General features: G+C 66.8%; 3 protein-coding genes across 5 annotated transcripts in view; 2 read left to right on the top strand and 1 right to left on the bottom strand.

Annotated features, from left to right (window-relative positions):
- Nucleotides 1–10,080, top strand: part of SPEG (striated muscle enriched protein kinase) — a 40,173-nt gene extending 30,093 nt beyond the window's left edge. For all 3 annotated transcript variants that reach the window (XM_075028607.1, XM_075028606.1, XM_075028608.1), the window contains 20 exons: nt 223–423; nt 583–643; nt 842–919; nt 1,056–1,228; nt 1,333–1,359; nt 1,602–1,754; nt 1,969–2,011; nt 2,107–2,175; nt 2,308–4,480; nt 4,592–4,744; nt 4,818–4,934; nt 5,016–5,183; nt 5,464–5,586; nt 5,779–5,943; nt 6,121–6,814; nt 6,908–7,147; nt 7,220–7,443; nt 7,910–7,985; nt 8,239–8,388; nt 8,685–10,080. In XM_075028607.1, the coding sequence (XP_074884708.1) occupies nt 223–423; nt 583–643; nt 842–919; nt 1,056–1,228; nt 1,333–1,359; nt 1,602–1,754; nt 1,969–2,011; nt 2,107–2,175; nt 2,308–4,480; nt 4,592–4,744; nt 4,818–4,934; nt 5,016–5,183; nt 5,464–5,586; nt 5,779–5,943; nt 6,121–6,814; nt 6,908–7,147; nt 7,220–7,443; nt 7,910–7,985; nt 8,239–8,388; nt 8,685–8,892 (5,296 nt within the window). In that variant the 3' untranslated portion in view covers nt 8,893–10,080. The remainder of the gene's footprint in view (nt 1–222; nt 424–582; nt 644–841; nt 920–1,055; nt 1,229–1,332; nt 1,360–1,601; nt 1,755–1,968; nt 2,012–2,106; nt 2,176–2,307; nt 4,481–4,591; nt 4,745–4,817; nt 4,935–5,015; nt 5,184–5,463; nt 5,587–5,778; nt 5,944–6,120; nt 6,815–6,907; nt 7,148–7,219; nt 7,444–7,909; nt 7,986–8,238; nt 8,389–8,684) is intronic.
- An 804-nt stretch (nt 10,081–10,884) lies between these two features.
- On the top strand, nt 10,885–14,637 carry GMPPA (GDP-mannose pyrophosphorylase A). The gene is made up of 12 exons (XM_075028605.1): nt 10,885–11,001; nt 11,077–11,174; nt 11,288–11,391; nt 11,791–11,983; nt 12,154–12,213; nt 12,363–12,493; nt 13,235–13,369; nt 13,547–13,644; nt 13,758–13,804; nt 13,902–13,994; nt 14,086–14,254; nt 14,345–14,637. The coding sequence occupies exons 1-12, from the start codon at nt 10,959–10,961 to the stop codon at nt 14,443–14,445; spliced, it is 1,272 nt and encodes a 423-aa protein (XP_074884706.1). The 5' UTR covers nt 10,885–10,958; the 3' UTR covers nt 14,446–14,637.
- A 2,022-nt stretch (nt 14,638–16,659) lies between these two features.
- LOC142031649 (rac GTPase-activating protein 1-like) lies at nt 16,660–21,327 on the bottom strand. Its single transcript, XM_075029343.1, has 16 exons — nt 21,243–21,327; nt 20,915–21,117; nt 20,698–20,834; nt 20,394–20,472; nt 20,143–20,196; nt 19,451–19,528; nt 18,985–19,105; nt 18,554–18,714; nt 18,171–18,332; nt 17,949–18,044; nt 17,675–17,876; nt 17,492–17,597; nt 17,199–17,331; nt 17,021–17,123; nt 16,790–16,907; nt 16,660–16,714 (listed from the first exon to the last, which is right to left on the bottom strand). The coding sequence occupies exons 1-16, from the start codon at nt 21,325–21,327 to the stop codon at nt 16,660–16,662; spliced, it is 1,893 nt and encodes a 630-aa protein (XP_074885444.1).
- Nucleotides 21,328–23,107: the final 1,780 nt, after the last annotated feature.

Genomic DNA, 23,107 nt, shown 5'->3' with positions numbered 1-23,107 from the left:
TGGGGCTGCTCTCAGCCGTCGTTGGATGCCCTGGTGCCAGCTCAGGGTGGGGAGCCGGCGCAAAGCCAGGCCTGAGCTCTCTCCATGGATGGTCCTGGAAGGCTGCTGGGGCTGCGGGCAGCTCCCTGCAGAGCAGACGCCTGCCCCAGCTGCTCAGGGAAGGGGACGTCTCCTGCTCCCCCACCTTCTTAGCCCCCCCTCACCCCCATTGCTGCATTGCAGGGGGGCTTTCTCCTACCTGCGGAGGGTGACGGAGAAGAGCAGCCGGCTGGACTTTGCCGCCAAGTTCGTCCCCGGGAGGACCAAGGCCAAGCAGTCGGCACGGCGGGAGCTGCACATCCTCTCGCAGCTGGACCACGAGCGCATCGTCTTCTTCCACGACGCCTTTGAGAAGAAGAACGCAGTCATCATGGTCATGGAGCTGTATCCTCTGGGTGCTGCTCTGGGAGCGCATGGCAGGGGGGATGAGGGGAGGCTTTTGGCGGGGTAGGGGGGCAGAGCGGGTGCGGACGAGCTGCGTGCCCAGGAAGGTGCAGGACACATCAGGGCACGGAGTTTCTGTGCTCCTTGACTGAGGCCCAGCTGCGCTGAGGAAGAGCTGCTGGACAGGATGGCGAGGAAGCCCTCGGTGTGCGAGTCTGAGGTGGGTGAACCCTGGGGGGGCAAAGTGATGGGGGAGGGAGGGAGTCTGGGGACATCGGGGTCTGTCCCAGCCCAGCGATGTGCAACACTCATTGTATCAGGCTAAAAAAGGGGCTACAGCCCACACTCTCCTCTGCACAGGGCCAGTGTGGAGCTGACCCATGCTCAGGGTGCCCACCCTCCCTCTGCTCTCTCGCAGGTCCGGTCCTACATGCGACAGGTCCTGGAGGGGATCTGCTACCTGCACCAGCACAGCATCCTGCACCTGGACATCAAAGTGAGTGGGGGGCTTTCTGGCCCCCTCCCGCCTGCCGTGCTGCGGGGGGCTCGGTCCTGCTGACGGGGGACATCCCTTCCCTGGGGGGAGCCCCTGCCTCCTGCCAAGCTCCCCTCCGCCCCGCACTGTCTTGTAGCCAGAAAACCTCCTGATGGCAGATTCGAGCAGCGAGCAGGTCCGGATCTGCGACTTCGGCAATGCACAGGAGCTGACGCCCGAGGAGCCGCAGTACTGCAAGTATGGCACCCCTGAGTTCGTGGGCCCCGAGATCGTCAACCAGAGCCCCGTCTCCAGCGTCACCGACATCTGGTAAGGGTGGCTCCGGGGTGGATGGTGGGCTCCCCGCTATGCCGGGAGAGACTGGACGCCTCGGAGGCTCATGCTGTGCAGTAACCGCAGTCTCCTCTCCGCAGGCCTGTGGGGGTCATCGCCTACCTCTGGTAAGTGCCCCGGTGGGCCCCCACGGGAGGGACACCCTTCCCACCCCCTTACCACTTGCAGTGCTGGGGCTATGGCCATGCACATTGCTCCTTGCAGACTCAGCCTCCTCCCCAGCTGCTCTTGCCTCTACCCTCCCCACGGCACTGGGGCTGGGGTCCAGGGTCTTGTTCTTGGTCCCCTGTATTTGCCATGCTGTTCCCCATGTCCCCACGGCCCGATGACAATGTCTCTTCCTCGGCAGCCTGACGGGGATCTCCCCCTTCGTGGGCGAGAATGACAAGACAACGCTGATGAACATCCGCAACTACAACGTGGCCTTTGAGGAGAGGATGTTCCAGGGGCTCACCCGGGAGGCCAAGGGCTTTGTCATCAAAGTGCTGGTCAATGACAGGCTGTGAGTGCTGTGGGGTCCCCGGCCCCTGTGCCGCTGGTGTGAGCCTTGTGGTCAAGGGAGGGTGGGGACCCCCATGCGTCGGGGTGCCCGAGGGCAGGCTGGCTGCACAGCCCTGCTGGGGTGCAGCACGGGCAGCCAGACCCTCCTGCCTTTCCCCCGGCTGGCCAAAGCCCCCCAGCCCGGGCGGTTCTCACCCGGTGGTGTCGGTTCACAGGAGACCCAACGCAGAGCAGACCCTGGAGCATCCCTGGTTCAAGGTGAGCCTCAGCAGGGACCCAATGCCCGGCGGCAGCGGGGTTCCGCTGAGCCTGCTGTAGGCTCTGTGGGACACCGCTGTCCCCTCGCCCCACAGACGCTGGCCAAGGGGAAGGTCATCAGCACCGACCACCTGAAGCTCTTCCTCTCCCGTCGGAAATGGCAGGTGAAGGCAGGAGCTGGGGAGGGAGGGGGGCAGGCAGGGCTGTGTGCTGGGCAGGATGGGGTGATGTGCACTGGGCAGGACGATGCCATGCCACCCGCCTGGGCCTGATCCAGTCCTCTCCGCCGGCTGCAGCGCTCGCAGATCAGCTACAAGTGCAACATGGTGCTGCGGCCGATCCCGGAGCTGCTGGAGGACACGTCCAACCACCTCTCCATCGCCGTGCCCCGGCACCTCAAGGAGTCACCGGCGCTGTCATCCTCCTCGGACTCGGATGACCTGGATGAGCTGCCCTTCATCCCCATGCCGCACCAGGTGGAGTTCTCTGGCTCCCGCATGTCGCTCAATGAGATCCCCACAGACGACGAGGCCATGGGGCCATCCGAGGGGCCGCGGCTGGAGGGGGTCACGTCGGGGGACGTCTCCGCCATGGAGTGGCAGAGCCAGGGCACAGGGAAGCCCGGGGTGGCCTTGGGGAAGCGGCCGAGGGGCGCCGGGCCACGGCGGCCGTGCGCAGAGGTGGAGGCACCCGGCTCCTCCGACGAAGAAGCCCCCGAAGCCCAGAAGCGGCCGGAATACCCCCGCAAAGCCATGAGGAAGGGCTCCAGCCTGGAGTCCCCGGGAAGCGCCCGGCGGGGAGAGCTGAAGAGGGGTGGTTCAGCCGACAGCGCCCTGCTGCTCCACCAGCCTCCGGGGGCCGAGGAAGGGGCCGAGGCGGGACGGGACCCCCGCCGGGCCCTGGCCAAGGCGGCCTCCATGGAGCTGCCGCGGCGGAAGGGGACCTGGGGGGAGGACGATCATGCCCAGCGCCTGGAGCTGATGCGCCAGCGGCTGCTGCGGGGCAGCTCAGGGGACGGCAAGGTCAGCGGTCTGCGGGGTCCCCTCCTGGAGACCCTGGGGGTCGGCCCAGACAAGAAGGTCCCGCGGCCGACCCGGTTGGAGCCACCGGCGCCAGCGGTGCCACGGCTTGTGCGGGCGGCCTCCAGCGAGGCCACCTCGCCGCGCCTCCTCCCTGCTGAGCATCAGCTGCAGAAGAGCAGCTCCTTCAGCCACGGGGACGCCGAGCCTGTCGTCCGGCACCGCCGCTCCGGCGCACCCCTGGAGATCCCGGTGGCTCGCCTGGAGGCCCAGCGGCTCAAAGAGTCCCCATCACTCTCAGCCCTCTCTGATGCCCGGCCCCCGGCGCCGCCGGACGCCCCTGGCCCGCCGACACCCCCCGTGGTAGAGATCGCCGTCCCCCGGGCTCCCGCCGCCAAGGTTGCCTTGGGGAGGAGGCGCATCCCTGAGGAGCGCAGCCAGCCCGGGGCCAGCGCGGCCACCACCACCATGGGGAAGAAGCCCATGGCCAGGGGGCAGGAGGAGAAGATGCCCACCAAGGCCGCTGGAGCCAGTGGGGAGGGGGCTGCCAGGACGGGAGCACCTGCCCCAGTCCCCAGTGCCCAAGCCCCAAAAACGTCTTCCTACGCTAAGGTCATGCAAGCCATGGGAGCTGTGCAAGGTGGGGAGCCAGCTACCGAGGAACCCCCCCGGCCCCTGCCGGCCACCCCCACCGAGCCCCGCACGCCAGCACCAGCACCAGCATTGAGGAGGGAGGTGAAGCCCACCGGCTCCGCCAGTTCCCTGCTCATCCAGGACATCGACTCGGAGGAGGTGTTCGAGGCCAAGTTCAAGCGGGGCCGGGAGTCGTCGCTCAGCCGAGGGCTGAAGCTCCTCACCCGCTCTCGCTCCGAGGACCGGCACCTGGCCAGCCTGCCGGCCCCCGACGAGGGCATCTACCGTCCAACGCCGGCCGGTGTGCCCCTGGAGCTGCGCAGGGACCGTCCCACCGGGCTGGCAGCCAAGTCCAAGTCAGTGCAGGACCTGCACGAGGTGGAGAAGGACCGGGGCTTCCTCCGGAGGATGTCCGTGCTCCTCAAGCGGACCCCGCCTGCCGAGAGGAAGAAGAGCAGGGGGGAGGATGGGGGCAGCGAGACCCCATCCAGCAGGCGCCGCTTCTCCTGGAGCCTGGCCCTGGGTGGCTCCAAGGAGCGGAGGGACTCGGAGAGCCTCAAGTCGGAGCCGGGGGGCGGCGGGGAGAGCGAGTCGCCGGTGGTGGCCGTGCGGAGGAAGATCAGTGCCACGGTGGAGCGGGTCTCCGCGCGGCTGCGCAGCCTGTCGGACGAGCGGCCGGAGGGCGAGGGGCCCGGGGAGCTCCGCCGTGCCAGCTCCGAGGGGGAGAGCCTGCAGCCGGGGCCCCCCCCGGCACCCGCACCCTCCTCCGAGTCCCTGCGCTCGGAGGGCAGCACCCGCTCCTCTGCCTCCGCCAAAGGTGAGCGACGAGGGGGGGTCCCACCAGCACCCCGTGGCCCAAACACCCTGGGCATGGCAGGCATGGCCATCCCGGCTTGGCCCTGCTCTCAGTCGCCTTGGTTGCCCGCAGGTGGGGGTGAGAGCCAGAAGCGGTCCCGCTGGGAGCGCTGGGGGCTCTCGCGGGGCAAGAAGGAGAAGATGGCCTCGCAGCCCAGCATCCCCTCCAGCCTGCTGCGGGAGGAGGGACCCGCCACCGGCCGGCCACATGCACCCAGTGAGTCGGGTAGGTGCAGCCCCCGGGAGGGGATGGCGGGTGTGCATCACTGCCCCAGCCTGACCCCACCTCTGCTTTCCAGATTTCCCCCCTGTTTTCCACATCAAGCTGAAGGACCAGGTGCTGCTGGAGGGCGAGGCGCTGACCCTCTGCTGCCTGCCTGCCGGCAGCCCGACCCCAAGGATCCTCTGGATGAAAGGTGGGGGGCTGCCTGCGCTGCCACGGTGAGTGGGCGCCAGGGGAACACTGTAGCATCCCTTTCCTCTGCTCCCCCCTGCAGACAAGAGGTCCCTGCAGCCAGACAGCGCACTGAACGTCATCTCCTGCAAGGACGGCCGGCAGATGCTCACGATCACCAAGGTCTCCAGGAAGGACGCGGGGCTGTATGAATGTGCAGCCGCCAACACCCTGGGCACGGCCATCAGCTCCTGCACGCTGGCTGTGGCACGTAAGGAGGCGGGAGGGGGACCTCGGGGGACAGAGGTGCTGCCCCGCGGGGAGAGAGCACGTGCCAGGCACAGAGTCCGGGGCTGGGGACCGGTCGGAGCAGGTTACTTGAGCTCCGCTCTCCACATCTACAAGAGACTGGGACTTTTGAGGGGGGACAGGCTAGTTTTGCATGGGCACTTGCAGCATCTCTGAGCCCACGTGTTGCGCTGCCCTCACGCCGCAGCAGCTCTGCCCTGTCCCTGACTGGTCACCCAGCCCACGCTGCCTGTCCCTCGCAGGGCTCCCTGGGCGGCCAGGCACCCCAGAGATCCCCCAGAAGTACAAGAACACGGTGCTGGTGCTGTGGAAGCCCGCGGAGAGCAAAGCCCCCTGCACCTACACACTGGAGCGCAGGCTGGAGGGTACGTGGGGCTGCCTCCCATCCCCTGGGGGCTGCAGCCAGAAAGACGGGCTCACACGGGGACACCAATCCAGGACAAAAGTGCCCAATGTCCTTGCTGTCCCCTGGGGCTTGGTGGGGTCCTGGGTCAGGGGTGGGGGACAGGGGGCTGCCCCCGGTCTGCCCTCACCTCACCTTGCTCCCGCGCTGGCAGAGGAGCACGAGTGGAAGATCGTCAGCACTGGCATCGCCGACTGCTACTTCAATGTGACGGAGCTGCCCCCCGGGAGCACCGCCAAGTTTCGGGTGGCCTGTGTCAACAAGGCCGGGCAGGGACCCTACAGCAACCCCTCAGGGAAGGTGCACCTTGAGGCAGCAGGTGAGCGAGCCCTGTCCCACGGGCGTGGGGCAGCTGTGGGGCTGAGGCCTCTGGGATGCTCTGGGGGTCCTTGAGTCCCGGGGGTCTTCCCCCAAGGGCTTTGGGGAACAGGGCACCACTTGCACCCCACTCCTGGCTTACCCCCACCTGGCTCATACCTCACTTTGCTCCCCACAGATGCCCGAGCTGCCCCAGCCAAGGACATCGCTGTCCCTGTCCCCGAGAAGGTGGCTTCCAGTCGGTCAACCCAGACACCCATGGGGCAGCTGGAGCCGCTGGCCGCGGGGACCCCTCCCACGCTGCCGCTCCACAAGCACAAAGGAGTGGTGCAGAAGGCAGACGGAGCGGTGCAGAAGGCAGACGGGGCAGCGCAGGCGGACAACCCTCCGGGGGTCCTCCAGCCCCCTGCACCGTGCGAGGAGGGGCCACGGACAGACCCCGAACTCCCACCCAACATCACAGTCTGCGTGCCCCCCGAGCTGATGTTCACCCCACCTCGGACTGTCACCTCACCCCACACAGACACCCCCACCCAAGGCTCCCCCACGCCCCCCACGGACACGTCTCCCCCACCCCAGGCTCCGTCTCCTTCCAAGCTGTCCCCCACTTCCCCAGTGTCAACCACCCCCAGCTCAGCCCCCACGCTGTCTCCCACCCCCAACACCGCGCCCACGCGGAAGATGCCCCCCTACATGGTCACCTCCTTCGTCTCCATGCCCCCCGCATCGCCCCTCACACAGGAGTCGTCCCACTCCACCCCATCCTCCAAGGAGCCCCCAGCTGAGAGCGGGGTCCCGGGGGCAAAAGACAACACGGCGCTGCGGCAGGGCGTCCCCCAGAAGCCATACACCTTCCTGGATGAGAAGGCGAGGTGAGTAGCAGTGGGACGGGATGCTCTGCCGGGGGTGTCGTCCCCCCCCCAGCACCCCCCACTGGGGATGCTGAGCGCCGCCCTGTGCCACAGGGGCCGTTTTGGCGTGATCCGGCTGTGCAAGGAGAACGCCACGGGGAAGCACTTCATGGCCAAGATCGTGCCCTACGAGGCGGAGCGGAAGCAGAGCGTGCTGCAGGAGTACGAGATCCTCAAGGCGCTGCACCACGAGCGCATCATGGCCCTGCACGAGGCGTACATCACCCCCCGCTACCTGGTGCTCATCTGCGAAAACTGCGCCGGCAAAGAGATCCTCTACAGCATTGTGGACAGGTACGGGCAGGCGCAGGGCCGCCGGAGACAGCTGCCGGCACGGGGCCGCCCGCTGATGCCACTTGCCCCCAGGTTTCGCTACTCGGAGGACGACGTGGTGAGCTACGTGCTGCAGCTCCTGCAGGGCCTCGAGTACCTGCACAGCCGCCGCATCGTGCACCTCGACATCAAGCCGGACAACGTCGTCATCTCAGGCGTGAACGCCCTCAAGATCATCGATTTCGGCAGTGCCCAGACCTACAACCCCCTCGTGCTGCGGCAGCTGGGGCGGCGTGTCGGCACCCTGGAGTACATGTGTGAGTGGGGCACTGGGGGTGTGGTGGCATGGGGACGGGGACAAGGACAGGTCTGGGGCACACTTGTGCCAGAGGTGTGCATGCGTGCCTGCGCAGTTGGGGGCTTGGGAATGTGGAGGATTTGAGGTGTCCTTTGGGAAGCTGGGGGGGTCTTTGGGGTGCTGGCGGTGTCTGCTGAGGGTTTCTGTAGGGTTGCTGGGCTCGGTGGGAGAGTTTGGGTGCTGTGGGGCAGTTGGGGTATCCTTGGAGGTGCTGTGCTCTGTCAGGGTATTGGGGTGTCAGGGAGGGGTGCTGGAGGGTGCAATGGTGCAGTTCTGTGGCTGGTGAGGATGTTCTGGGTGCTGTGGATGCTGAGGAAGCTGTGGGTGCCGGGGATACTGTGGGTTCTGGAGGTGCTGGGAGTGCTGTGGGTGCTGGGGCTGGGCCCCCCCCAGAGTGTATGACAGACCTGCTTCCCTGCCCACAGCACCAGAGGTGGTGAAGGGGGACCCGGTGGGCTCCGCAGCAGATGTCTGGGGCGTTGGCGTCCTCACCTACATCATGTAAGAGAAGGGGCCGGGGGGGCGAGCACCCTGAGGTGTAGTCAGCCCCACCCAGGGCTCGGTGCCATGGGGGACACCAGGCTGGTGGTGGGCTGGGGGATCCTGTATCCCTGCAGACCCTTCCCAGCTGGACACGGGGATCGAGACACCCGGGCAGCTGTGGCTGTCCCAAACCAGGGATGGGTGGGTAAGGGATGCTGGGTGCCCTCCCACCGCTGCACTCCAGCCTGTGCCACTCCCTCCGCCCTTGCAGGCTCAGTGGGCGGTCGCCGTTCTTCGAACTGGACCCCATCGAGACAGAGAACCGCATCCTGGCAGGGCGCTTCGATGCCTTCAAGCTGTACCCCAATGTCTCGCAGAGTGCTGCCCTCTTCATCCGCAAGGTCCTCGCCGTCCACCCCTGGTGAGTGCCCAGCCCAGCCAGGGAGGACACGTAGCCCCAGACTGCGCCTGTGACCCGGCCAGGCAGGCAGCTCCCTGCCCCACGGGGCCCCTCCAGACATCATCAGTGGGACCCCAGGGCCTATCCCTGCTCCTGGAGAGGGCTGGGATCTCCTGAGCTCAGGGCCCTGGGATCCATCCCTGTTCTTGGGTCTGGGACCCCCTGGGTCTTGCAGGGGAGGGATGGTGGCCAGGTTTGGGAGGTGCAGCGGCGGCGGGTACCCCACGGTCCCTGACGCGGTGCCGCCCCTGCCCCAGGAGCCGCCCCACGGTGAAGGACTGCTTTGCCAACGCCTGGCTCCAGGACGCCTACCTGATGAAGCTGCGCCGCCAGACCCTGACCTTCACCACCAACCGCCTCAAGGAGTTCCTGGTGGAGCACCAGCGGCGCCGTGGCGAGGCCGTCACCAAGCACAAGGTCTTACTCCGCTCCTACCAGGGCGGCCAGCCGCCGGGGCTGCAGTAGCTGGTGCCTCGGCCGCGGCCGCAAGAGGCCGAGGAGCCAGAGGAACATTCCAGGGGCCGCGGGACGGGGCGGCCGAGGAGGAGCCGGGACGTGCCGGGATGAGCCCACGGACCTCGCGCGCCGCCGCCGGGGATGCTGGCGGCTGGCATCATTTTGGTGGTGCCGACAGAGAGGGGAGGTGCTGCCCCAGCCGGCCCGGCGGTGGGGTCCGGCAGCAGGCGGGCGGCAGGAAGCCTTGTTGTGAGGAACTGAGAATGTGGCAGAGGGTCAGGAGAAGGACGGGATGGGGACAGGGGGCCAAGGGAAGCCCCGGGCAGGAGAGGGAGAGACACCAGCACGCCAGCCAGCCCTGGCCACACGGGTCTTGTCAGCCGTGTGCCTTACGCCGCAGCCTGCAGCTGCCCCCGGCCACGGCGCGGGGGTCCCTGCGCCCCCTCCGGTTTGCACGCCAGCGCCCGAGGACTGAGGCTGCTCCAGTGGTTCCTGCAGAGAGGGGCCCGCTCGCAGCCCCCCGCCCCCCCTGCCAGCCAGCACAGCCCCGGTCCTCACGGCTGGGAGCGGGGGCCACTAGCCCCCCACCTTCCGCTCCTCCCAGCCCCGGTCCTGGCAAGCGGGTTTGCGACACCAGGACCGATGCCGGTGCCTTCCCCGGGGCTGTCAGCTGTGCCCCACGTGGGAGCGGGGGGCTGGCCGGCACCCCTCCTTTTGCGGGGGGGCACCCACGTGCCACGCACACCTCCTGCGCCTGCTCAGGCCGACGCTGCTCACGCTCTGCCTGCCCGGCTCCGGCCCTCGCCCTGCGCCCCGTCACCAGCCCACCTGCCTGTCCCCAGCCCCCCCCCCCCACCCCGCACCCCTTCCCACCCGACCCCCCGGTGCCACGGCACAGCCCCAGAGGCGCTTTGCCGAGCCCCGCACCACTCTGCACCCTCTCCCCCGCTGGCGGCAGGATGCTCCAGCGTGACCGGGGTGCCCTGGGCAGGGGGGGGACGGAACGGGGGCAGCCGTTGGGCACCCACCTTCCAGATGCTGCTGTAGCGATAGGGCTTTATTTATTGACTTTGGGGAGAAGGCGTCTGCCCGTCCCCATCCCCGTCCCCTCCTCTCTGCCGGGCTCCGGAGCTGCCAACGTCCCCACGGTTTGGAGCAAGCAACGCGCCAGAGCAGCAATAAAGACCCTGAGCAGCCGGTCCCGTCTCCGTGCCTCGCTGGGGGGGGGACGGGGACACGGCAGAGCAGCCCCCACCCGCCACCCAGGGCTTTGCGCCTCGGGAGGGTCCCGTCCCAAAATCCAGGGACCCGAAGCCAGTAAGGCTTCCAGGTGGGGCCGGGCTGGGAAGGGTGTCGGAAACTTTGGGGAAGGAGCCAGGAAAGCTGCGAAGCGCCGAGGCGGGTGGGGGGGGTGGGGGGTGGGCTGGTTCACGGGGTGCTCACGTCATGGAGCGAAAATACCGGGTGCTGGAGGGGCCGGCGGCGGCGCGGGGCAGCCGGAGCCGGGCTCCTGCTGGGGACACGGCGGGTGCAGGTGAGGGGCACCCCCGCGGCGGGGACCCGCCCCCCGCTATAAATACCCGCTGCCCATACGAGGCCGGGCCGGGCGCGCTGGCGGGGGCTGCTCCGGTTACAGCCCGGCCTGACAACCCCCCGCCCCGGCTGCACCCACGGGCCCCTCGGTGCGCCCCCGCGCCCGTAGCGCGTGCCTGCGCGGCCACACGCGCAAAGGCTTGTGCCCACGGGCCGTCACCCTCTCACCCTGACACGCGCGGCCCCCCGCTCGCGCGCCCACGGCCGGCCCCCCCCCTCTTTGCCCAGGCCGGCGGGCACGCGCCCGCGCGTTCCCCTCCTCCCGCCGCTGCGGCGCCCCCTGGCGGTCGGCGGGGCGTCCCCCGGTAGCGCCGCCCGGCGCCGTGACGCTGGGGGGTTGGGGGGGGGGGGGGGCGGGCGAGAGCCCTACGCGCTGACGTGTCGCAGCCACGTGTGCGGAAGCGGCGGGCGGGCCGGGGGAGGTGGGAGCGGCGGCGGAGGGGTCGGGGCTGCGGGGGCCGCCGGAGCGGAGCGGGGTCGAGATGCCGCTGAAGGCGGTAATCCTCATCGGGGGCCCGCAGAAGGGTAAGTAAGTGCGCCGGGCCCGCGGGGCGTCCCGCCGGCGCCGGGCCCCGCCGACCCCCTCCCTCTGCTCCGCAGGGACCCGGTTCCGGCCGCTGTCCTTCGAGGTGCCCAAGCCGCTCTTCCCCGTGGCCGGGGTGCCCATGGTGCAGCACCACATCGAGGCCTGCGCCAAGGTACGGGGGGCCTGGGGTGGCTGGGGGGGGGGGGGGGGGGGCGGGGCTGGGGGGGCCAGGGCCGCCCTCCCCACGGCCGCCCTCCCCACTCTGCCCCCTCTCCCCCCGCCAAGGTGCCCGGCATGAAGGAGATCCTGCTGATGGGCTTCTATCAGCCCCACGAAGCCCTCAGCCGCTTCCTGGTGTCGGCGCAGCAGGAGTTCAAGATCCCCATCAGGTGGGCAGGAGACCTCCCACCCCCTCCGTGGTGGCACAGGCTGGCTCGGCCCCTCACCCGCCTCCCCCGGGGTGGCAGACCCCAGCCAGCACCCGGGCGTTGGGCAGGTGGGCACTGTCCCACCACAGATGGGCACAGCTGGCCTCCTGCGTCAGTTTTGCCAAATTTCCCTTGCCCTGGGCCCTGCCCTGGCTGGTTCCTGCTCCAAAGATGCCTCTCCAGCACAGCTCCAAGCTGCCGCAGCCTCCTTACCCTGTGCCAACGTCCACGTGAGCCCCACCGCTGCACGGCAGGATAATGTCTCCAGCCCCTGCCAGCCCATCCCTCTGCCCTGCTGGTGGTTGGTGCTAACAGACACCCGCTTCCCTAAGCCCTCGCTTTTCCCTGCTTGGCTCGCAGGTATCTCCAGGAGTACGCAGCGCTGGGCACGGGTGGTGGCATCTATCACTTCCGAGACCAGATCCTGTCAGGTGGTGCTGAGGCCTTCTTTGTCCTCAACGCGGACGTGTGCTCAGAGTTCCCCTTGCAGGAGATGCTGGAGTTCCGGCAGCAGCACGGGGACGCGCACAGCTTTGTCATTCTGGGTACCACAGTGAGTGGCAGTGCTGGGGAGCAGAGGAACAGTGGTGCTCTGCCGTGGGCTTGTCTGGAAGCCAGCGGCTCCTGCGGTGGATGAGTCCCTGGGTGTGAGCTCTGGGTTTCATCTGCTCTGCATCCGCATGCCCGCTGCTCCACCATTGCTAACACGCCCTTGCTTCGCAGGCCAACAGGACGCAGGCGCTGAATTATGGCTGTATCGTGGCAAACACGGACACGCAGGAGGTAGTGGAGGGCTTTGGGGAGCCGGGCACAATGTGGGCAGTGGGTGCTGCGCTGCCTGTGTGGGCGCGTTTTCCCAGCATGCCACAGCAGGCATGATGCCAGGTGCAGGGGCTGCATCCTGGGACTCACATATTTTCTTTTGCCTCCAGGTCCAGCACTATGTGGAGAAGCCCAGCACGTTTGTCAGTGAGATCATTAACTGTGGCATCTACCTGTTCACACCTGCCATATTCCAACACATCGGTGAGGTCTTCCAGAGGAACCAGCAGGAGCTAGTGCTGTGAGTGCCTCTCTCTGCCCCGCATCCTTCCCACCCCACTGCTTCCCGGGGCTGCAGCGGCACGCTCATCCTCCATTCTTTCTCTATCTTCTCTCTTCCTCTGCCATCACTTACTTGTTTCCTGGTCCTGCACCAGCTGTCCTTACCTTGGGTAAGTCTCCCTCTGTGTGTGCACTGGCTGCTCTCCAGGCTGGATCATTCCTAGTGGTAATGCATGCTTTCCTCCCTGCTCTAGGTCGCTTTGCAAGGCTGCTCTTTCCTCTGCTCGTCTCCTGGCCAGCTTGAGACTCCCCCTCTCCCTTCCTCTCCTCCCACCCCATCCTCATTCAGCTCCAGACAAGGGGCTGAGCAAGTCTGGGAATGCTCTGCTCCCTGCTCCAGCTCTTTGCACTAGTTAGCCTGTCACCTGACATCTCTGCCACCACCCAAGCAAAAATCCATCTGGGCAGGGCTCTGGAACAGGGCCAGGATCTGTCACTCATACACCCATCTGGACTGGGCAGGGCTTTTGCACCATCAACTTCTGGCTCAGAGCTTACTTATTTCAGCTGGCAGAGCCCCCTCCCTCTGGGGCTCAGTGGGGCTGGGCAGGCTTAGCCTGACAGCTGGGGCTGTCCCCACCTTTGGGGAGAAATCCATGTTTAGGTAGGAGTCTAGGATCACCGTAGCCCCCAGATTTGGGGGAGGTAGCTCTTGGGGTCCCTGGCTGAGGCAGATGTCTAACGGGCCTCTCGCTTGCAGAGAGGAGAGCTCCAACGGCTGGCAGCGTGCTGAAGTGATCCGGCTAGAGCAGGACGTTTTCACGGCGCTGGCTGGGAGTGGCAAACTCTATGTCTACAAAACTGATGGCTTCTGGAGCCAGATCAAATCAGCAGGGTAAGGTCTGGAGCTAGAGCTGGTGCAGCAGGGGCATCAAGCAGTCCATACCGGAGATGGGAGATGAGGGTGCCCAGGCAGGGCGCTGGAGGTGGGTGGGGTGCACTGAATTCAGAGCCTCCTCTGCCCTGGTAGTGCTGGAGAGGTAATAACAATCATTTGCTTTTCCTCCCCCAGCTCTGCCATCTATGCCAGTCGCCTTTACCTGAACCAGTACAGCAAAAGCCACCCAGAGAGGCTGGCCCAGAACAAGGCTGGAGGCCCTGTCATCCGAGGTACCCCTCTGATGTACCCCACTGCCTTGAGGGCTGCCCCAGGACCTCCCCTGATCTGAGAGGTGGGGGCTTCTGTGAGCTGCCTCCCCTGATGCAGCTGCCTTGTGTTGCAGGGAATGTGTACATCCACCCAACGGCCTCCATCGACAGCACTGCAGTGGTGAGTGCAGGCCTGGGGGACCCCGTGGCAGGGCCATGCTTGGGGGTGCTGAGGGTGCCCTTGTCCTCAACCCCATCACCTCCCTCTGTCCTCACAGCTGGGTCCCAACGTCTCCATTGGGGAGGGGGTGACGGTGGGAGCTGGTGTGCGAGTGCGAGAGTCCATTGTCCTGCACGGCGCCTCACTCCACGTAAGTAGGGTTTGCCTGAGAGTGTGGGTGTCAACCCCCACCCCTTCCATGGAGGCAGCAGCACCCTTCACCCCCCTCTTCTTCACCCTAGGACCATACCTGTGTCCTCAATACTATCGTGGGCTGGGACAGCACCATTGGGCGCTGGGCCCGGGTTGAAGGAACACCCAGTGACCCCAACCCCAATGATCCCTATGCCAAGATTGACAGCGAGACTCTCTTCCGGGACGGGCGCCTCACGCCATCCATTACAATCCTGGGTACATCCTACCCGCACCCAGATGCCCTGGCCCTGCGCAGTGGCGCAGAGTCCCTCTCCTCCTACTAACCCACTCACACTCTCCCTGCAGGCTGCAGTGTCACCATCCCTGCTGAGGTAGTTATCCTCAACTCCATCGTCCTTCCTCACAAAGAGCTGAGCCGCAGCTACAAGAACCAGATTATCCTGTGAGTCAGCTGCTCGCTGGGTTGGGAGGGGGCCAGTGCCAGCCCCCCACTCCCTGCTGTGCTCCACCGCAAGAGCCTGTGCTGGGGCTTCACCTCCTGGGAGGTTCCCAGCACCCCCAGAGAGGTAGGTGCAGGCCAGGAGCCCTGCAAGTGCCTGACTCCTCCTCCAGACAGACATTAAAGCTGGTGAGCGTCAGCCTTGTGTGCTGCTTCTCTTGCAGCCCAGGGACTAGCCCTGGGGCAGGGTGAAGGCTTTGGGGACAGCATGTGGCCCTGGCACCAGGCTGCATGCCTATGCAGAGGCTGTTGAGGAAGCACTTGCTGCCTGCAGCATCTCAGGTGCTGAGCTTTGGGTGTTTCTCCACCAAAGGGCACTACCAGCACAGTCTTGCCACCCCTCACCAGGCTCTCCCTGCTCTGCAGAAGCTGCTGTCTGCAACTCCCTGGAAGGTTTTGGGCCATCTCACAGGCTGGGGAGCTTTGAATGTGCCCATCTTGGATAGGCAAACTGCCCTGCAGGAGCCAGTTGTGAGGATCTCAATTTCAGCAGTGTGATTGGAACAGCCTGAGCTGGGCTCCTGCCTACTGCTGGGAAAACAGAGCAGCAGCAGGCTGTCCTAAGGGCATTGGCGCACAAGGGCTGGGTTGGACAGGCAGGCTGCTGGCCCTGGAGGGAGCTGTAAAAGCACCCTGTCCCCCAGCACCACCTCCACCCCCAAGGGCTCTGTATGAGCCAGGAGAGCTCCTGTCAGGCTGAGACCTGCGCAGGCTGCCTAGGTAGGGCTGAAGGTGATGGCAGCAGACTGCACCAGCATGAGTGTAGCTTGGGGGGGGTTCACTGCATGTCTCCCCTTGCACCAGCCACATCCACAGGGCACGTCTGTGCAGGTGGCAGAGATCTACCGCCTCGCTCTGTCTCAAAACCCCCTTGTTTTTATTGAAAGCAGCTTCCTGCTGATCCTGGCAGCATTTGTCTACAGTAACCAACACTGCCCTTTATCCACTTACCTCCCTGTCTTCGCCTCTGGTTTTGGAGCTCTGTGCTAAAGCCCTGCACTCCACTGAGGGCCCCATCACGCCTCTCACCTTAAGCAAGGCACCGCATTAGGGATTCTCCAACTATCCAGTACCACCCCAGCTCGATGGATTTGCAGTAAATCCTTGCTCCCAGCCCTGTGCCTTCCTGTACCAGTTCTCCTGTGGTCCTGGGCGAGGATTAGCTGTTCCCTGGCTTTAAGCACATTAAACTCCTTCAGTTTTGCCTCTGCCTTGGATGTGCTAATTTCCTTGCCTGCTGGTGAACACCCCTGCGCTGGGGGAAACTGAGCCAAAGTGCTTGCTTTCAGGATTGTACATTAATTTTCTCCTGTGTCCCACATCTGGCCTGGCTTTTAGTACAGACAAAGGTTTCTCAGCTGCTGGATGTGGCCCTAGGGCAATTCTCAGCCCTGTTGTGCAATGCCCCTTTTCCCCAAGTTCCCCTCGTAGTGGCTGTCCCCTGTGCAGAGTTATCTGGGGGACAAGCCCTTCCTGAGCCCTTGCTCCATTACAGCTTCATCCAGCTTCCCCCTCCTGGAGGGAGAGAGCTGTGCATCCCAGCCCTGCTTGGGCTTTGCAGCTCCAGCGGTGGGGCTGGAGGGAAGGAAGGAGTTAAAGGGGCCTCTTCTGAGGTGCCAGGAAGTCTGGAAATGCTTTAAGGTTGTCCTGCCCTGAGCAGCAGCAGCTCTGATTACTTGAGGCCAACATCTGGGCTGAAAGGGGCCTCCCGCATCCTGGGCTCCAGGGCAGGGAGAGGAGGGCTTCAGTTAGGGCAGGAGGAGGCTCTGCCTGCCCTCCCCGCCCAGCAAAAGCAGGGTATTTGGGGAGCACTGCTAACCCTTGCTGCCAGTACAGCTCTTGTCCACTGCCCAGAGAGGCTCCATCATGCCAGTGAACCCCGAACGCTGGCACCTGGCAGCAGCAGGGAGGGACAGACAGCAGCCACAGCCAGGCTCGTTTTGCTGCAAACATTTAATTCAAACCTGCCCCCTAAGCACAGCACTGGGGCAGTGTCCCCACCACCACAGCTGGGCAGAGCCAGCCCTGCTCCCCAGTCCCCAGGGAAGCAGAGCAGGGCTTGGAGCTCAGCACCACCGGCCCACAGGCAGCTGCCTGGTCCCGCAAGCTTTGTTCCTCCTCCAGTGCCAGCTCTGTGCCCCCAGGGAGCCACTGCCGCAGGCTACAAGGGAGAAGGGAAGAACCGGCCCACCACCTTCCTCGGGGCCGGCCCCTGCCTGCGTGGGGAGAGATGAGTCAGGGGTGCAAAGCGAGGTCCCTCGGGCCCCCCACCCACCCGCAGCAGCACTCACGGGGGCCGGGTGGCTGTGCCCACGCAGCTCCGCAGGGTGCTGGGGAGGCAGCAGGTGCCAGCTGGGCTCAACTGGCTCGGCTTGGGCTCCGGGGAGGCGATGGGGTGGAAGAACGGCTCTGCAGGACAGAGGGGGGACACCTATTGCACCCCAGCCCAGCCAAAGGCACCCAGGACCCTTCAGCAGACACAGGGCAAGGGCAGAGAGGGGGCCAGGGTTCCCATGCCTCACCACGTTCACCTCCTGGAGCTGGCGTTGGCACCAGGTTCTCCTGCTCTGTCCCCACGAAGCCTCTCCAGAAGTCAGGTGGCAGCGAGAGGAGCCGAGCCACCACCTGGGCAGGGAGGGATGGAGTATGGGGATGCTGGCAGCACCCAGGGTACACCCCACGCCTCAGGGACGCCCTCACCTTGGACTGCCGCGGCGTGTCCTCCATGATGGCGAGCGGCGTGGGGTTGGCCGAGCTGTGTCCCACCAGCGTCGGACCAAACACACGGGACAGGTTGAGCACGTCCATCTTGCAGTCGGGGCTGCGCGACACCCTGCGAGGAGGGACAGACGGTGTGAACACGCTGCCTGGCCAAGGGGCCCTTCATCCTCAGCCCAGGTTCCCCACTGTGGGGCATGGAGCCTGGATGAGGGGCAGAGAGCCAGGAGATGGGGACAGGCCCAGGAGAGCCCCTGCCAGGATGAGCCCCTCACCTGAGCAGATGCAGCATGAGGAAGGCCAGGGTGTCCCTGTTGGCTGGGGGCAGCTTGCTCACCACGTGGCACAGGGCTGTGCTGCAGGCGGCATCGTCCGGGATGTCTGTAGTGGCACCGTGGAACAGTGTTAGGGGAGAAGCAGCCCCCTTGCCTTCCCAGCTTGGGACCCCCCCCACTCACCAGCAGCCTGCAGAAAGGCAGGGTGGAGGCTGAAGGTGACCAGTGGTTCCTTGAGCCCCCGCAGAAAGTCCTTGAGCACCCCACACACCACATGGATGTCAGCCACGCTGCTGAGGGCAGGCAGTGCACCTCCAGCCCGCAGCAGCCTCCGCTTCCACTCCCGCACCAGCTGCTCCGCACCCGGCACCCGATACAGCCCTGTCTGGGGCACAGGGAGAAGGGCTCAGCCCCGTGGGGACCACGGCATCACCGCCTCCACCGCCCCGGCCCCTACCTCTGTCAAGCCTCGCGTCTCCACCTCGGTCACACACTGCACCACCAGCGCGGGCACCAGGGGCGGCGTGGGGGGGGCGAAGTCAGCCAGCACACCCTGGGGAGGACAATGCCGACTCCCGCTCTGTACCCACCGCCCAGCCCTGTGGCCAGGGCAGGCAGAGCCCCAGCATCCCCACGGGGACACGGAGCAGCCCCCAAGCACTGCCATGCCCCCCCTCACCTCACGGGGCCAGGCGTGGTGGTGAGGCCGGGGCGTGCAGAGGCTGGGGCACTGCTCCCGGCACTTGGGGTGCAGCAGCAGCTGGCACTGGCGGCACTTGACGGCAGCCTTCCCGAAGCGGATGCGGGAGCCACAGACGCCGCACGGCTCAGGGCGGATCACCTGGAGAGAGGGAGCGGGATCAGGGCCCCCACTTCTTGCAGATAGCCAGTACCACTCCTTCATCCCTCCCAAACCAGCCCCTACCACCTCCATCCATCTCTTGTGCGTGCAGAGCTGGGGAGGATGGAAGAGAGCTTTGCCCCCCTCCCCAGACCTGCTCCCCCTCCCCAGCTCCTTTCTCCATAGCAGCCAAGAAGAGGCAGAGAGGCTGGGACACACACCGTTTTGGAGGTGAACTGGTGCTGGAGAGGTGGGAGGCCCTGTGGAGGCGAGGGGAAGGCTTCTGGTGCTGGCTGCCCCACGGAGCTGCCCTCAGTATGGCTCTCCTGCCCCGGAGCACGGCAGCCTGGATCCTCACTGGTGCCCCACACCGTGGTCAGCTCTGCAGAGAGAGGAGGCAGTGGAGGGGGCCCTGAAAGGCAAACCACCCCAGCTCCCAGCTGGGATGTGGGGAGGCTTCCCACCTGCCAGGGAGCCCCTGCAGCATCCCAGCTTCCCTGGGACAATGGTATCTGGCATGTCTCGAGGACCCCAGTACTCCCATGGTAGGGACAAGCATCCCCCAGCAGATCCTCTCCCTCCCCTGTAATGGAAGCACCCTGAAGCTGGTCCCAGACCACCCACGAGCCCCCTCCCTAGCCCTTCCCATGACCTGCACGCGTGGAGACACGATGACCCTGGCGAGAGCGGCGTCGCGGCACCAGAACAGCAGGCAGGAGGCTGCCGGCAGGACCCGGAACCTCGGCAGGAGGGGGCACGGGGGGGACACTCGCCTGCTGAGGTGGGGGGCAGTGAGAACATGCCTGGCTGCAGCCACACAGTGCTTCAGCATCTCCCCGTGAGCTCTGCTGTGCCTGCTCTCTGGCCCTGCTGTCCTGCACAGCCAGGGATGCCATCACCATGGGTACAGGGGGATACAGGTTGCAGGGCACTGGTCTAGCACAGCCCCCTCTGGTGCCGGGGGAATACAGACTGCAGGGCACAGGCACACAGAGAGGACAGCTGAGCACCCCAGACCCCACAGCACCCACAGCACTGAAGGCTGCGGCATTGCCGTCTGGCACTGGGCAGCCCACGCACCCCATCCCCACCCAGGGCGCGCTGGGGTCCCTACTCACAGTGTTGTGGAGTGCCACAGAAGAACGGTGCCGCTTCGCCACCACCACGGGGCCGATCTGAGGGGCCAGGGACACACGCTGGGGACAGAGCACATGGGGTGAAGGGTAGGCAGGGACCCCCTCCCTGACTCTGCTCCCCGCCCCGGAGCACCTGAGCCAAGTGGTCTCAGCCCCACAGAAGGTCTCGGTCTCACCCTGCCCCACAGCATTGCCTGCCCCACACCAGGCATCATGGGGACCCAGGCCCCCCACCTGGGTTGGAGCCAGCCCAGGGGCTGGGGGAAGCCAGGCTAGGCCTGCAATGCAGAGGTGTGAGCGGAGCGGGGTGTGGGATGCCCGCACGTGGGGATGAATTATTGAAGAGCCCGGCTGGGCCACAGTGGAGGGTAATGGAGTTTCTATTGATCGCGGGAGGTTTGCTGAGAGACAGCACTCCCAGCCCAGCATCAATAAATTAAACCCCCTGCCAGGCTCCTTGCAGACTCCTGTGCCGGGATGGAGAAGTATCTGGGTGTGCTAACCCTGCATGGCCCAGAGCCAGCACCCCAGCCCAGGCTGCTGACCTGTGTGGGTAGAGGGTCCCAGGGGCACAGTGCAGAGCAGAGCTGGGGGATCCTCACCCACGCAGCGGCGCAGACCCCACCTCCACGCTAGCCCCCACGGGCTGCCACATCCCAGCATTTCCCTCGTACCTGCCTCTCCTGGGCCTTGCGCTTTAGGGTCCGCACCACGGTCATATCAACATCCTGAAAGGCAGCGGGGAAGCTGAGGGCTGGCAGGGCTGCACGGGGCCAGATGCACCCCCAGCATCCAACTCCAATGGCAGCCTGCCCCTAACCGTGGCCATGCAAAGGGGCTGCCCCACTGCAGGAGCGGGACAAAACTACCCCGTCACTGCTGGGGAGAAGCTGAACCTGGGGACTTGCATCGGGTTGCTCCTTACCACATCATCCTCGGTGCGGTCATAGCTGATGTCTGAGTGGGACAGGAGGGACTGGCATGACTCGTCCACTGCAGACGACCTGCGGAGCAAGCTGGGTGTCAGCCCAGCTGGGGCAACCCCCCCTCCCCAGCCAGCACTTACTCATACAGCTACTCCCGCGAGCCCACGGGTGATGCCTCTGCAGAGCCCGAGCACCCCCGTGCCCAGCCAGCCCCTCGAGCCCAGCAGAGGTGAGGGGGAGAGGGGCACAGCCAAGCCCAGGGCTGCCCGAGGGGCTGGGGCGAGGACCGCCAGCCCTGCTCACCTCCTGCCTGATGCCAGGGCTGTCCCGAAGCGCTGGCCAGCCAGGGCCCTGAGGACAGAGCACTGCTCCCTGCTCAGCACCCCGCTGCCCCATGGCTCCCGCATCAGGGACTCGAAGACCAGCTGAAGTTTGCGCTCCTGCGAGCGAAACGAGGTGGCGGTGAGCGGGCCGAGGTCCCCGCAGCCACGCGGGGTACCCCTACGGCCAGCTCCCAGACCTGCTTCTCCAGCTCAGCCTCTGCCCGGTGCCGCTTCTTCATCTCCACCTCCACCTGGTTGCGGGCGTGCTTGAGCTTCACCTCCAGCGCTGCCCGCTCGGCCTCCACACGAGCCAGCTGCTCGCGGGCCCACCGTCCATCCCGCTCCAGGCGGCAGCATCTCTGGCGCGTCGCTTCGAAGCGCTGAACAATCTGGATGTAGTCTGGGGGCAACACGAGCGGGTGGCCAGCCGGGATGGGATGGGGGGGGGGGCCGGTCCCCAGCCCCCGCTGGCCGCAGAGCCGGGGGTCGCGGGGTGCCCCAGGCCGAGGGGCTGCGCGCACCCACCTTCCTCCACGCTACCGCCGAGCTCCAGCAGCTGCAGCGCCCGCTCCAGCCGGGCCAGGAGCCGCCCGCAGCGCTGCCGCAGCATCCCGCCGCCCTGGGACGGGGGGAGACACCCCCCGCAGGCCAGGCAGCACGGCCCCCCCCTTCCCTTCCCACCCCGCCCCGGGAATTCGCTCCCCGGCCCCCGGAGCTCCTGCCCCGCGCTCTCCTCCGGCCGCCGGGATCCGCCGTACGCCCCCGGGACGGCGCAGGCTCCGGGGGCGAGGGGCCCTCCCGGCCGGCCTATGTGGGCCGGGGGCCGGGGTGGAGCCCGTCCCCGGCTCCGCCTCCGCCTCCCGCCGCCACCGGGGCCCCGACCCGCCGCCCCGACGGCTGCCGGCTCGGGGGAGCCCGCCTGGGAGCCTTCGGGCGTGGGGTGCCCCGGGGTGCGGGGCAAGAGCCGTGGGCAGGGCGAGGGTGCCGGGTGGGGGTCGCCTTTGAGGGCGGGTGGGGTGCCCGGGCACACCTGACGAGGGCACCTGAGGGGTGGGGGCGCAGCGGGTGCGGGGTGCTCTGGGGGTGCAGGGGCGTCGGGCGGGAGCACCGGGCGTGGGGTGCGCTGGGGGGGTGTAGGGGGGCGGGAGGGGGGGCGGCTCCCGGCACCGCTTTCCCCAGCCCCGCTTCCCGGGAGCGGCGCGGGTGGGAGCCGGAGGAGCCGGCGTCCTTGTCCGCTGTCCCCCGCCGCTGTGCCCCGCATGCAAAGCGGCGGGCGGGGGCGGCGGGGACCCCCCCCCCCCCGCCCAGCACCGGGGCTCCCGGCCGGGGCCGTGTCCTGCAGATGGAGCCACCTCCCCGCCTCAAAGCCCAGCCGCTGCCCGGCGCTGCGAGGGTGCTGTGCCCCCCCGGGGGTGCCCCGTCCAGGGGCTTCCCCGGAGCAGCCCCCAGCCCCGGGCCCCCTCCCTGCCGTAGCCCCCAGGTCGTGGTGGCCCTGCCTTCTCGCGGGGGCTCCGGGCGGGGTTGCGGGGGGCCCCGGTGAATGGCAGCTCCCCCTCCTCGGTGCCTGTCCCGACCTGCTGCGAATACCGGGAATAGCAGTGGGGCTGGCGGCAGGGCTGGGCGTGCAAGTCCGTGCACACACACACACGCTCGCAAGCCCCTCGCATGCCTTCACACCTCCCCGGCTGCCTCCGACCTCGAGAAAAGTGGTTTTGCACCCCATGGGCATGCAGCCGCAGGTCCCCCCAGCACCCCGATGCCTCTCTCGGGGGTGGCTGCAGATCCAACAGGTTCCTCTCCCCATGCCGGTCCCACGCAGGGCCCAGGCAGTGACAAGCAAGGGGCACGGGGGAGCACCCCCACATCCCAGGGATGTGTCTGAGGCGCTTGGTGAGAAAATAGCCCGCGTTCATCCCGGGCTGTAGGATCCAGGTGGCACGGACCCCACCCCAAGGGCTGAACCTCATCAGGGCTGTGCGGTGCTGGGGACGCTGCCTGATGGGGTGCTGCTGCCTTGGGTACTAGGCAGTCCCAAGGCAGGGTCCCTCTTGGGGACAGAGCCTGGCAGGGGGCTGGGACGGACTGGCAGCGACCCGTCAGGCTGAGCTCTATGCTGTGCCAGCGCATGGGGAGCCGAGGGTGTTTCTCAGAGAAGCTCCTTCCTCCCAAGGTTGAATATGAGTCAGGTTTTGGAGCGACTTTAATTACTGCTGGATCGATAGGCTCGGCACGGCCAAGCAAAATCCAATTGCAGCCCTGGGGGCCTGCCTGCTCAGCCCTCCGCTGCCTGCTCAGCCCTCCGCTGCCTGTCTCTGGGGAGGCACGCACTCCCCGGCTGCAGGTGCTCCCCAGCACTTGCCGGCCCAGCACCCAGCCCCGGGAGGTGGGAC

The sequence above is a fragment of the Buteo buteo genome, chromosome 5 (assembly GCF_964188355.1).
Source record: "Buteo buteo chromosome 5, bButBut1.hap1.1, whole genome shotgun sequence".
In the NCBI taxonomy this organism is placed as follows: Eukaryota; Metazoa; Chordata; class Aves; order Accipitriformes; family Accipitridae; genus Buteo; species Buteo buteo.
The sequence above is the reverse complement of the archived record's forward strand: the minus strand, read 5'-3'. Positions and strand labels throughout refer to the sequence as shown.

Bases quoted from the DNA above. Each gene is read 5' to 3' on its own strand.
- GMPPA (XM_075028605.1), top strand. From the start codon at position 10,959: ATGCCGCTGAAGGCGGTAATCCTCATCGGGGGCCCGCAGAAGG. The intron at 13,995-14,085 runs GTAAGTAGGGTT...TCTTCACCCTAG, and splicing joins TGCACGGCGCCTCACTCCAC to GACCATACCTGTGTCCTCAA. The intron at 14,255-14,344 runs GTACATCCTACC...CTCTCCCTGCAG, and splicing joins GCCATCCATTACAATCCTGG to GCTGCAGTGTCACCATCCCT.
- LOC142031649 (XM_075029343.1), bottom strand. From the start codon at position 21,327: ATGCTGCGGCAGCGCTGCGGGCGGCTCCTGGCCCGGCTGGAGCGGGCG. The intron at 20,835-20,914 runs GTCTGGGAGCTG...TTTCGCTCGCAG, and splicing joins AGGCTGAGCTGGAGAAGCAG to GAGCGCAAACTTCAGCTGGT. The intron at 19,529-20,142 runs GTACGAGGGAAA...CTCTGTCCCCAG, and splicing joins GCAAGGCCCAGGAGAGGCAG to CGTGTGTCCCTGGCCCCTCA.